Source organism: Chaetodon trifascialis, chromosome 14, assembly GCF_039877785.1.
Source record: "Chaetodon trifascialis isolate fChaTrf1 chromosome 14, fChaTrf1.hap1, whole genome shotgun sequence".
NCBI lineage: Eukaryota > Metazoa > Chordata > Actinopteri > Chaetodontiformes > Chaetodontidae > Chaetodon > Chaetodon trifascialis.
This window is the reverse complement of record NC_092069.1, coordinates 694,140-707,268: the sequence shown is the minus strand read 5'-3', so window position 1 is coordinate 707,268 and position 13,129 is coordinate 694,140. Positions and strand designations below refer to the sequence as shown.

The 13,129-nt window shown below is 44.6% G+C and overlaps 1 protein-coding gene across 1 annotated transcript in view; it reads left to right on the top strand.

Moving 5' to 3' along the window:
- LOC139342278 (peroxidasin) overlaps positions 1–13,129 on the top strand; it is a 119,542-nt gene that overhangs the window by 86,943 nt on the left and 19,470 nt on the right. The window contains exons 16-19 of the mRNA XM_070979290.1: positions 527–1,533; positions 1,724–2,220; positions 2,478–2,612; positions 3,152–3,360. Coding sequence (XP_070835391.1) covers positions 527–1,533; positions 1,724–2,220; positions 2,478–2,612; positions 3,152–3,360 — 1,848 coding nt within the window. The remainder of the gene's footprint in view (positions 1–526; positions 1,534–1,723; positions 2,221–2,477; positions 2,613–3,151; positions 3,361–13,129) is intronic.

Below are 13,129 nucleotides of genomic sequence, written 5' to 3'. Positions count from 1 at the left end.
AGATTTTGGTCAATCTAAAATGTGTGTTTCCTGGCATTTCGACATGAAGTAATTTTTCCTTCTGGTTTTAGTCAAGCTGTTAGGAAAGTGACTTTTTAATTTTTCTTTTAAAATTTTCTCTGGGGGAGCATACCACCTAATGGTTTCACTATCACTCTGCACAAGTATATTACACAGCTATTATTACCACTTGCCAATAATTAGGTGCCCCCCCCCCCCCCCCCCCCCGACATACACTTCACTGATGATTGGATCCCGAAGAGATTAGAAAAATTGAATATGAAATTCAGACAGATTATGGCAACTGCTGCATTCTACTTGGAAAGAAAAGTGGCTGAGCATCAGTCAGGTGCACTCTGGCACTGCACTTGATGATACCACCCAACATTTGTTCATCCTAATTGATGGTTTTGTCTGTTAATTCAAATATTAAGAAATCTAATGTGAATTTAAGTTTTCACAGACCTTAAACCTTTTAACACTTGCACACTCTTCATCTGTTAAATTTAATGTTTCTTTCCCACAGCATTTCGCTATAATGACCTGGTGTCCCCTCACTTTCTGGACGTGATTGCCAACCTGTCTGGCTGTACAGCCCACCGCCGCTTCAACAACTGCTCTGACATTTGTTTCCATCAGAAGTACCGCAGCCATGACGGGACCTGCAACAACCTGCAGCACCCTATGTGGGGTGCTTCACTCACTGCCTTCGAACGACTCCTGAAGTCAGTCTATGATAATGGCTTTAACCTGCCGAGAGGTGCTACTGAACGGCTGCATAATGGATACAGGTTGCCTCTGCCGAGGTTGGTGTCTACCACTTTGATTGGAACAGAGACCATCACTGCTGATGATCACTACACTCACATGCTGATGCAGTGGGGTCAGTTCCTAGACCACGATTTGGACTCAACAGTTGCAGCCCTCAGCCAGTCAAGGTTCTCTGATGGCCAGTTATGCACTCAAGTTTGCACCAATGACCCACCATGCTTCCCAATCCAGTTCCCACCCAATGACCCACGGCAGCTGCGAAGTGGCGCCCACTGCATGTTCTTTGTCCGATCCAGCCCTGTCTGTGGCAGCGGGATGACTTCTCTTCTCATGAACAGCGTATATCCAAGAGAGCAAATCAACCAGCTGACTTCTTACATTGATGCTTCAAATGTCTATGGCAGTTCACGTCATGAATCTGAGGAAATCCGTGATTTGGCCAGCCAAAGGGGGCTGCTTAGGCAAGGTATCACTCAGCGAACAGGGAAGCCACTTCTGCCATTTGCGACTGGACCACCTACTGAGTGCATGAGGGATGAAAATGAGAGTCCAATTCCATGTTTCTTAGCTGGAGATCACCGCGCAAATGAGCAGCTTGGTCTGACCGCCATGCACACAGTGTGGTTCAGGGAACACAACCGCATAGCTACGGAACTACTGAGACTGAACCCCCACTGGGATGGGGACACCATCTACCATGAAGCCAGGAAGATAGTGGGGGCCCAGATGCAGCACATCACGTACAGTCACTGGTTGCCAAAGGTAACATCTGTCAGATTCAGTCGAATGTTATTTTTTTTGAGTTGCTGATTCTCTTTTTTTAACCTGTTTTTCCGCTAATTTCCACTATGAAAACAAAAAGAACGGAATTCATTAATAGTAATACTATGGTAACAGTCACAAGGATGATGATAAGAAGAAAGAGGGTTACATTCCTTTTCTTGTCTCCTAGATCCTGGGTGAGGCAGGTATGAAGATGATGGGGCCATACAATGGTTACAACCCCAATATTAACGCCGGCATCCTCAATGCTTTTGCCACTGCTGCTTTCCGCTTTGGGCACACCCTCATCAATCCAATACTGTACAGGTTAGATGATGACTTCCAGCCTATCCCCCAGGGACATATCTCCCTGCATCGGGCCTTCTTTTCCCCGTTCCGCATCGTGAATGAGGGCGGCATTGACCCACTCCTTCGTGGGCTCTTTGGTGTCGCTGGTAAGATGCGGGTTTCCACACAGATGCTGAATACAGAGCTGACGGAGAGGTTGTTTTCCATGGCCCATGCTGTGGCTTTGGACCTAGCTGCCATGAATATACAGAGAGGAAGGGATCATGGCATACCCCCGTACAATGATTACAGGACCTTCTGTAACCTGACCTCAGCTCAGACGTTTGATGACCTGAGGAATGAAATTAAGAATGCTCATGTCAGAGAGAAAATTCAGAGGTAATTATACACTGAAGATGATTATTCATGATTCATTTCAGAATTTTCTGTAACTTGGCTTGAGATCAGTATGTAACAGATGGGACCAGGTAATCTGTGGGCTATAGTCACACCTGTGGAAAGAAAAAAATTTTCACGGTTCTTTCTCATCATTTTGAGACAATAGGATGAGACAGGAAGCTTGTGCTGTATAATAATTCTGGCTCATAATATATTTACATAGTTTAGTATCCCTGACTATGTTACCTGTGTGGCAGGCTGTATGGCTCTCCTCTGAACATTGACCTATTCCCTGCACTGATGGCTGAAGACTTGGTCCCTGGCAGCAGAGTGGGGCCCACCCTCATGTGCTTGCTGGCAGCTCAATTCAAACGCCTGCGGGATGGAGACAGGTACAGTAAAACTCTTTGTCTCTGTCTTTAAACCCAACTGGTCCAGGAAGATGGTCACCCACCCAGAGCTTGGTTTGCCTGTTAAAATGAAGTTTTTCTCATTTGCCAAGTGCTTGCTCATGGGGGAATTCTTGGGAACTGAAGGTCACAACACATCTCACCTCACGATTCACAAACACATAGCCTAAAAGAAGAACAAAGAAGGCCTCCAGTTCACCCAGTCAGTCACTCTTATGGATACTGTGTGGTTGTTTTTTCACTTCCTCTTTTTTCAGAAGAAATTTACGTAAATCAGGCATTTTGCTTGTTACAGGCAACATGATATGGCTTGATGATTACTATTGTTTTTTTTTTAGCAGCATTTTGTGAGAGGATCAATCAAGAGTATCAGTTAATGTATCTGATACATTTTATTAAGCTGATCTTCCAAAATAAGTGTAAAATTAATGCGAAAATCATGTGAAAATGTGAGGTTTAAAGGATTTTAAATTTGTTCTTTTCTATCAGTCATTTTCCTTGCTTCTGTCTGTATTGTTCAGGTTCTGGTATGAAAATCCAGGCATGTTCACTCCTGCCCAGCTGACCCAGTTGAAGCAGACCTCTCTGACACGGGTGCTCTGTGACAATGGGGACAACATAACACATATCCAGCAGGATGTCTTCAGGGTGGCTGAGCTGCCCCATGGCTATGGCACCTGTGAAGACATCCCTCAGGTCGACCTGCGCATGTGGCAGGACTGCTGTGAAGGTAAGAGCAAGTGGATGGATGGATGGACCACAAATCACACATTTTTTATCATTTCAAGAGTTTTGATTTTGTTATACAGTCCCTGACAAAAGTCTTGTTGCTTATCCAAGTTGTAGGAACAACAAATAATAACTTGACTTGTAGTCGATCAGTTGGAATCAGAAATAGCTTATATGAAAGGCAAAGGCCTCTAGATTATGCGTATTATACCAAAATAAAGCATTGTATCATTCATTGAGTTTTATCATTTAATTAGAACAGAAAGGTCAGATTTTGCTTGGACAAAAGTCTTGTCGCATACAAAAAATAATGCGCGATAGAATGGGATGTAATGGGCAGCAAGGATTTCTTGATACTTCAGGCTGTTGATGTTGCCATCCACTCTGTCGATCTCTCGCACACCTCCATACTGGATGTAACCCCATCCATCCGTCCATCCATCCATTGTCTTCCGCTTATCCGGGGCCGGGTTGTGGGGGGAGCAGTCTGAGCAGGGACGCCCAGACTTCCCTCTCCCTGGACACTTCCTCCAGCTCTTCCGGGGGGATCCCGAGGCGTTCCCAGGCCAGCCGAGTGACCTAGTCACCCCAGCGTGTCCTGGGTCTTCCCCAGGGCCTCCTCCCGGTGGGACATGCCTGGAACACCTCCCTAGGGAGGCGTCCAGGGGGCATCCGATAGAGATGCCCGAACCACCTCAGCTGACTCCTCTCGATGCGGAGGAGCAGCAACTCTACTCTGAGCTCCTCCCGGGTGACAGAGCTCCTCACCCTACCTCTAAGGGAGTGCCCCGCCACCCTGTGGAGGAAACTCATTTCAGCCGCTTGTATCCGGGACCTCATTCTTTCGGTCATGACCCAAAGTTCATGACCATAGGTGAGGGTAGGAACGTAGATTGACCGGTAAATCGAGAGCTTCGCCTTTCGGCTCAGCTCCTTCTTTACCACGACAGACCGATACAGCGACCGCATTACTGCAGCCACTGCACCGATCCGCCTGTCAATCTCACGTTCCATCCTTCCCTCACTCGTGAACAGGATCCCAAGATATTTAAACTCCTCCACTTGAGGCAGGAACTCTCCCCCAACCTGAAGGGAGCAAGCCACCTTTTTCCGGTCGAGAACCATGGCCTCGGACTTGGAGGTGCTGACTCTCATCCCAGCTGCTTCACACTCGGCTGCAAACCGCCCCAGCGCATGCTGAAGGTCCTGGCTCGAGATAGCCAACAAGACAACATCATCCGCGAAAAGCAGAGACGAAATCTGCCGGCCCCCGAGAGCTCCATACTCCCGGAGCACCTCCCACAGAATGACGCGAGGGACACGGTCGAATGCCTTCTCCAAGTCCACGAAGCACATGTGGACTGGTTGGGCAAACTCCCATGAACCCTCAAGCACCCTGTGGAGGGTATAGAGCTGGTCCAGTGCTCCACGGCCAGGACGAAAACCGCATTGTTCCTCTTGAATCCGGGGTTCGACTATCGGCCGGATTCTCCTCTCCAGTACCCTGGAATAGACTTTCCCAGGGAGGCTGAGGAGTGTGATCCCCCGATAGTTGGAACACACCCTCCGGTCCCCCTTTTTAAAAAGAGGGACCACCACCCCAGTCTGCCAGTCCAGAGGCACTGTCCCCGTCTGCCACACGATGCTGCAGAGGCGTGTCAACCAAGACAGTCCTTCAACATCCAGAGACTTGAGGTACTCAGGGCGGATCTCATCCACCCCCGGCGCTTTGCCACTGAGGAGCTTGCGAACTGCCTCAGTGACTTCTGCCCCAGTGATGAATGAATCGACCTCCAAGTCCCCAGTCTCTGCTTCCTCTACGGAAGACATGACAGAGGGATTGAGGAGATCCTCGAAGTATTCCTTCCACCGCCCGACAATATCCCCAGTCGAGGTCAACAGCTCCCCACCTCCACTGTAAACAGTGTTGACAGAATGCTGCTTCCCCCTCCTGAGGCGCCGAACGGTTTGCCAGAATTTCCTCGAGGCCAACCGGTAGTCGTCCTCCATGGCCTCCCCGAACTCCTCCCAGACCCGAGTTTTTGCTTCTACAACCGCCCGAGCTGCCGCACACTTGGCCTGCCGGTACCCATCAGCTGCCTCAGGAGTCCTATGAGCCAACCAGGCCCGATAGGACTCCTTCTTCAGCTTGACGGCATCTCTTACTTCCGGTGTCCACCAACGGGTTCCGGGGTTGCCGCTACGACCGGCACCGCCGACTTTACGGCCACAGCTACGGACGGCTGCATCAACAATGGAAGTGGAGAACATGGTCCATTCGGACTCAATGTCTCCAACCTCCCTCGGGATCTGGTTGAAGCTCTCCCGGAGGTGGGAGTTGAAAACTTCCCTGACAGCGGGTTCCGCCAGACGTTCCCAACAGACCCTCACGGTACGTTTGGGTCTGCCAAGTCTGTCCCGCTTCTTCCCCTGCCAGCGAATCCAACTCGCCACCAGGTGGTGATCAGTTGACAGCTCAGCCCCTCTCTTTACCCGAGTGTCCAAGACATACCGCCGAAGGTCAGATGATACGACTACAAAGTCGATCATTGACCTCCGGCCTAGGGTGTCCTGGTGCCACGTGCACTGATGGACACCCTTATGCTTGAACATGGTGTTCGTTATGGACAAACTGTGACTAGCACAGAAATCCAATAACAGAACACCACTCGGGTTCAGATTGGGGAGGCCGTTCCTCCCAATCACACCCCTCCAGGTGTCACTGTCGCTGCCCATTTGAGCATTGAAGTCTCCCAGCAGAACAATGGAGTCCCCGGTTGGAGCACTTTCCAGTACCCCTCCCAGGGACTCCAGGAAGGCCGGGTACTCTACGCTACTGTTCGGCCCGTAGGCCGAAACAACAGTGAGAGACCTATCCCCAACCCGAAGGCGCAGGGAAGTGACCCTCTCGCTCAGCGGGGAGAACTCCAACACATGGCGGCTGAGCTGGGGGGCTATAAGCAAGCCCACACCAGCTCGCCGCCTCTCACCGCGTAACCCCAAACCACGATTTTTCCTCCATCAAATTTGACTGTTTTCTGGGTGAATCTTGGGTCCATATGGGTTCCAACAGGTCTTCTGCAGTATTTGCGGCGATTGGGATGCAGTTCAATGGATGATTCATCAGAAAAATCAACCTTCTGCCACTTTTCCACTGTCCATCTTTTCTGCAAGCTGTGGGCCATGGCAAATGCAACGCAATTTTTTTGTTGTCTTCTGTTTAATGCTGGTTTCTGAGCACTAATTTGGCCATGGAGACCACCGCAAGAAAGAATTTGACAAACCGTTCTTGTAGATACAGGGGTTTCTGATGACCAGTTCTCATGTAGCTCTGCTGCAGTTGAAAAAGGGCTGGCCCTGGAATGTTGAAGCAACAAACGCTCCTCTCAAACAGTTGTCTTACGGGGTCTGCCTGACCTGGGCTTGTCATGAACATTACCAGTTTCTTCATATCTTTTTCTTATCCTCTCCACATGACGTTTGGAGACATTGAAGATGTCTGCCACCTTAGCAGCAGACTTGGTCTTCAGGCTCTTGATGATCAGCACTTTGGTCTGTGGTTGAATCTTTGGCATGTTTTCAGAGGTCAGGTTGCACTTCACATGAGGGTCTGGTGTGCTTGGATTCTTTTTATACACACATGGGAATGTGTTAATTCCAGGATTTGTCACAGGTGAAGCTCTAGTCTGTGATTGGTTGAATCATTTAAAGACACGACAAGATTTTTGTCCTTGCAAAAACAGATGTTATGGGCTTTACCAAGCTGTGAACATCAGGACACTTTTTGACAGTTTAATTTGCACCCAGTTATTATTGTGAAAGCCCTTGACAATAAAATGAACCATTTATTGTAACAATTGATTGATTTGAAATAAAGTTATATGCCATTTTAAGTTACTATGTCCCTATGCGACAAGACTTCTGTCAATGACTGTATGGTTGTTTTCAACATGTTGCTTTATGTGGTTCTTGTTGTTGTTGGGTTTTTTTTTGGGGGGGGGGGGGCTTCTTAGCCTTTATGATAGAGACAGCTGAGGGTGCAACAGGGAAGGGGGCAGAGAGAGAGGGGACGACACGCAGCAAGTGAGCGGATTTGATGAGTGAGTTGGGAGTTGAGCCTGCGGCCACTGCAGAGGATTGACAGCTTCAATGCATGGGGTGCACACCCTACCAACTGAGCTGTAGGGGTGCCCCCACTTTATTTGGTTCTTAAAGTTCAATATTTTATCCAACCCAATTTACATTAACAAACAGTTCCAAAAAATATTTCCCGGCAATCATGCAAAGTTGTGTGAACACATCTTATATCAGTGTTAGTGTGGTTTATTCGGAAAACGCAGTTCCATACAGAACCATTACCTCTCACGGTCACATTTTTCATGTTTACTAATCTTTCATATAGACAGCATATGCTTTTTTTATGAAGAAAGAACACATACTTGAAGAGGAAATTTAAGAATGGAAGAATAAACCTTATGCCTCAGCACCTCATGATGAAAAGAGGATTTGGCTGTAGAGAAACTATACCTGGGATCATTTCTCTGTGGCTTCAAGGTAAATCTCCCTTCCATCAGAGCAAAAGTTCAAAGTCAAATGCCATTAAATGTCATGCCATCGCTAGGCAGTGATCCTGGACTCTAAACTATTCCAGCCATGGGTGCAGCTGACAAGCAAAAAAAAAAAAGATGAATGAAGAGGGAACCCTTTGTGTTATAATAAACTAAAGTTAGGGATTGTTTGCTTTGTAACATTGATTTGGAGATAAGATCAGTTGTGAAATGAGAAAATGCATTAACTTGCAAAAGATAATCTAACAAATTAAATTAGTTAGACTTTATGGACTGAAAGCCATGCAATGTTTTGGGGGTTTTTTTTCGTTTGTTTGTTGTTGTTTTTTTTAAATATAGCATTGAGCAATCGTAATGAGCGGTCTCCTTGCTGTATACCTAGGGGAAACACTGAACATTATGTGGTAAGCACAAGCAGCTAAAAACTATACAGTGTACCTATGCATATTACTGCATAACTAACTACGGACATACATATTTTACTTAGTTTATATGTTGCTGTGAGATCTGACATGCCACTTATATGTATTTGGCTTTCAGTAATATTCAATTTATGATGATATTGATAAATATGTGCCCTGCGTTAAAAATCCCAAAGGATGCAGTAAACTCACTATCGAAACGTTCAGGGGACGCACCCTATTTTTTCCCTGATGTTAGATAGTGAATTGATAGTGTTCAGTATAAGTATATCTCATATATCAGAGAGAAATCTTAAGTTTTGAAACAGGTCACCTGTCATTCCCTTGGTTGTCTCCCACTAAAATAGTGCAGCTACTTAATAGAGGCTAGTAGGGAGTTGAGGCTATGTGGACATACAGTTTATCTTTATGGATCAGATTGAAGATGAGTTCACAAGAAGATTGTCAACATATGACACCTTTTATCCTGTGTTTCTACAGTAGTGTGTATTTGTCATTTTTCAGAGATTGCAGGGAGCTTCCATTTAATGGATTTTGTCACCACCACAGAAACACTAGGTAACTGCTTAAGTATGATAAGGTGGTCAGACATTCATTGACTGTGATTAGTTATTGGTTTGATTAATTAATGGTTTGATTAACAATCTAATGATGTGTGTTGGCACTGATTTTTGATGGTGGCTGATAAGGGTAATTATCAGGTAATTATACTCAGTTTCAAACTACAGTATGTAATAACTGCCCTATGCTGCTCTTTGTGCGTTTTTTAAGTACTTTCTTACACATGGTGTGCTTGATGGTGTTAATAATAACTCCTGAAAACTTAAAAACTCAGCATTCTCTTTGCCAATTTTTTTTAGGTTTCCTTTTACAAGTAACATTAAAAATTGTTCACCTAGAAACAGCTCTGTATAATATGACCTCCTTTTTCTTTCAGCTACTGTCTGCAGTGTATCTAGTGACAAGAAGAGACTAGTAGTCTTGCTAGTAGTGCTTGAGAAGTTTCTCATGGTATGTCTTACATTTAATGTAAAAGAGTGTTGTAAGTCATTTTTGTAAGACTGAAATGCTAATAGTTGCCTGGGTGTTCAGAGTTGTTCAGATTAATCTTGATCACCCATACCCCATTCAGAGATTTTATTTTATTATTAGAAGTAACAGTGACAATTAATATAATGAGTTGTTCACATTTAAAAAACTGACAGTATTTTGTGGAAAGTCAAATATTCACACACATTTCTATACACTCAGTATTGTTTTTCAAAGCGCCTACTCCTTATTGTTTCTTGTTTTGTCTTAATAATATGTAATATAACTTAGATGTTATTGCATTGTTGGTTTTGGCCTGGGTGCCTCGTTTTTTATTATGTTGAGAATCCCCCTCTCATACTCCAATGCTCAAAGGCAGCGTAAGAGACAATTTAGCCACTTTGTTGATGTTGCAGTAACAACCTGGAGCGCTTTTATTTACTATTTGGACCAAGTCATACACACTGCTAAGCATATTTGAATTGAATTGAATTGAATTGAATTGAATTGAATTGAATTGAATTGAATTGAATTGAATTGAATTGAATTGAATTGAATTGAATTGAATTTGAATGACATGTCTTGCACCATATTTTTGTGCACTCATTGTTGCCTTCAAGCCATGGCACAACTTGTCAGAGAAAAGTGTATCCTTTGCTCAGGTTCTGACATTTTTTGTAGGTGGCACAAAACCAAAGTAGCTGTTTAATGTCTGTTGTTTTTTGGACATCTCTCGCAGTAAGTTTCTTCATTGGGTGAAATGTGTTGACAAGAAATGCATGTAGATGAGAAATGCTTCTTGCTGCTGTCTTCTTGTTCCTTTGAGTTGTATGGCAATTGGCATCCAGAAATGTTGCATTACCACCATCTGCTGGATTGTAACAGCTTCACAGTGCAAACTATATAGAGTAGTGATCCTGAAATAGGGTTTTTTTTTCTATTTTTCAAATAGAAAAAAATATTTAAGCCTAATTAGCTATACCTATTATTGTTGTTGTTGTTGTTGTTGTTGTTGTTATACAAAACCCGCACTTCAGCTACCAGTGAACGAGTCGTTATCCCAACAAATAATACTCAGTTCATGACTTAATATGGACAATCTTTGTGATGCTCTGACAACAGAGACCCAACAATTCCCTCATGAGCAAGTCCTTAGCAACAATGGCAAGGAAAAACTTCCTTTTAACAAGCTCTGGGTGGGCGGCCATCTGCCTCGACTGGTTAGGTTAGAGAGAGAGAGAGAAAGAGAGACAGAGGCAGAGAGCCAGAGAGGGAGAAAGGGACAGAGAGAGAGAGAGACATAGACAGAAATGCAATCAAAATAACAATGACAGTCCTAATAATAGACTCTTAAGAAGATAAGAATAACTTAAGACTTAATAACTTAAGAAGATTACCACCTGACCAATGGTGACAAGAAGGAACTGGGTCCCCGGGCGCCGCTGTCGGCTGGCAGCCCACCGCTCCTGGTCTGTCGTGGAGGAAGGACTTTCCGGGAGGGGATAAAAGTGGAGAAAAGAATTTCACAGAAGCATGGCGTGTGCAGTCGTCCCCGTCCCCGTCCCCGTCCCCGTCCCCGTCCCCGTCCCCTGTCCCCTGTCCCCCCCGTAACTCTGCATGGTGTGTATGATGTATTTATGTGATATATGTATGTATAGGGAACAGATAGTATATGTAGCACTATGGATGCAATGATAATGGAAGTATGACTAATAGTAGTAGTAGTTACAGTGGATGTCGGGTAGAGCCATGGCAGGAGACAAAGCTAAAATCCATAATCCAGGTTCAGCCACTATCCATGGGAACCTGCAAGATGACAAAGCACAAAGACTCCGGGGAAGAAGCTAAGTTAGTTACATGCCTTGCTAGGACATGAAAGCATGGAGATGGAGAAGGAGAGAAAAACAGAGGAGCTTGGTGTATCTTTGGACGTCCCCCAATAGTCTAATCCTGCAGCATAACTAAGGGCTGGTCCAAGGCAAGCCTGAGCCAGCCTTAACTATAAGCTTTGTAAAAAAGGAAAGTTTTAACCCTACTCTTTAATGTAGAGACCGTGTTTGCCTCCCGCACAAAGACTGGAAGATGGTTCCACAGGAGAGAGGCTTAATAGCTGAAGGCTCTGGCCCCCGTTCTGCTTTTGAATACTTTCGAAACCATAAGTAAGCCTGCAATCTGGGAGCGCAGTGTTCAGCAAAAGCAGAGAGACTAGCAACGTTGCCAAGACTTGTTACAAGGCCATTGAGAACAACAACAAGGGACAAACACAGGAAGAAACTGACATGACACAGAGGGGTAGGGGAAACGCAGGGGACTAAGGGAAAGGGAGGAGAAAGGAGGCTTCCTGACAACCATGTAATCTGTTTTAAATACCGTAGCTCCACTCAAGGTTAAAAGCAAGTCAACAGACAGAATCTCCCTACAGTTTAACAGCAGTGTTAGTGAGACAAACAATAACAAAGCAATACGTCTGACAAGAAAGGACTGCTTTTCCAAGATTATTGCAGAGAATTCAGGCAATTCCAAAATACTGTTCTCCAGGAATGACCAGCTACTCAACACTGCCACCTCCCATGCATAGTTCTTTGTATCAAATTGCATTGTTCTTTAATAGCAAAATAACTTCAGTTAGATCCAGCTTTGCTCCTAAACACAGAAGACCTCAGTAAACCCTGTGAAAATGTAAACATGGTAAAATTCAACTGTATTACATTAACTGAGCTCTTCACGACTTTCATTGTGTAACTCTACCTCATGTATTGACCAATTACATACTGTATTTTTAAAATTTGTTTGACAGTTTCAAGTCATGTCCCGAAGAATCTATACATAATAATAAAAAAAAAACATTAATACATCTACTGAACAGGCACATTCTCAGATGCCTTAAAAGCAGCTAATGTAAAACGCTTACGAAAGAAACCCAACATAGATGGTCACACCTGACTTGTCATATACCGATGACCCGTTGGCATCACCTTTTAAGGCACTAGGTACCCCTTTAGCATCATTTTCAACTTGTAGGACTCTACGGTCAAGATAGCAATAATAAATATGCAGCATCCAGTTAGCATTGTCTGGTCACACTTAATACGAACAATAATTGACTTGTGGTTACCATTAGGTTTAGGAAAAGATAATTGTTTGGCAAGGGTTATGAATATAGAGATAAGATTTCTATGATTCCGATTCCATTTTCGATTCTGCTTAACGATTTGGTTCTTTATCGATTCTCTTATTGATTCTCATTTGGAAAAAAAGGAAAACAAACAGGTCGATTAGCATCAACTTTGTTAAGTTTAGAAGTAACAGGACCTTATAAACCCAAAACAGTGAGGTCTTATGAGGCCCACAGCCCAGTCTCTCTCCACCACCATAGGGTGGCATTATCCTTGCAGGGGATGGGAGGCAGGCTTCTGTACAGCTGGATCTCCTGATCCACTTGGTGAAGCTTAGACTTAGACTGATTTCTTTATTAATCCCAATTTGGGAAATTATTTAATCTAGAGGTAGACATGAACTGGAGCGAGTACTGCCAGCCTTTGAGACAGTCAGGCTCTGTCTCTCATCATGGTCATCTAAATGTATGCATAAGAAGGCATTTATTTGACGTTAACAGTTAGTAATAGCAGGTTTTACAATGAGGCAAATGGCGCTAACATAATAGGCAGTGTTAGTTACTTAATTACCTGCAGTATTGACAGGAGAGGACGTGTTAAGGTTGCCACTTCTGCTGGGTTGAGATTCAAGTTAT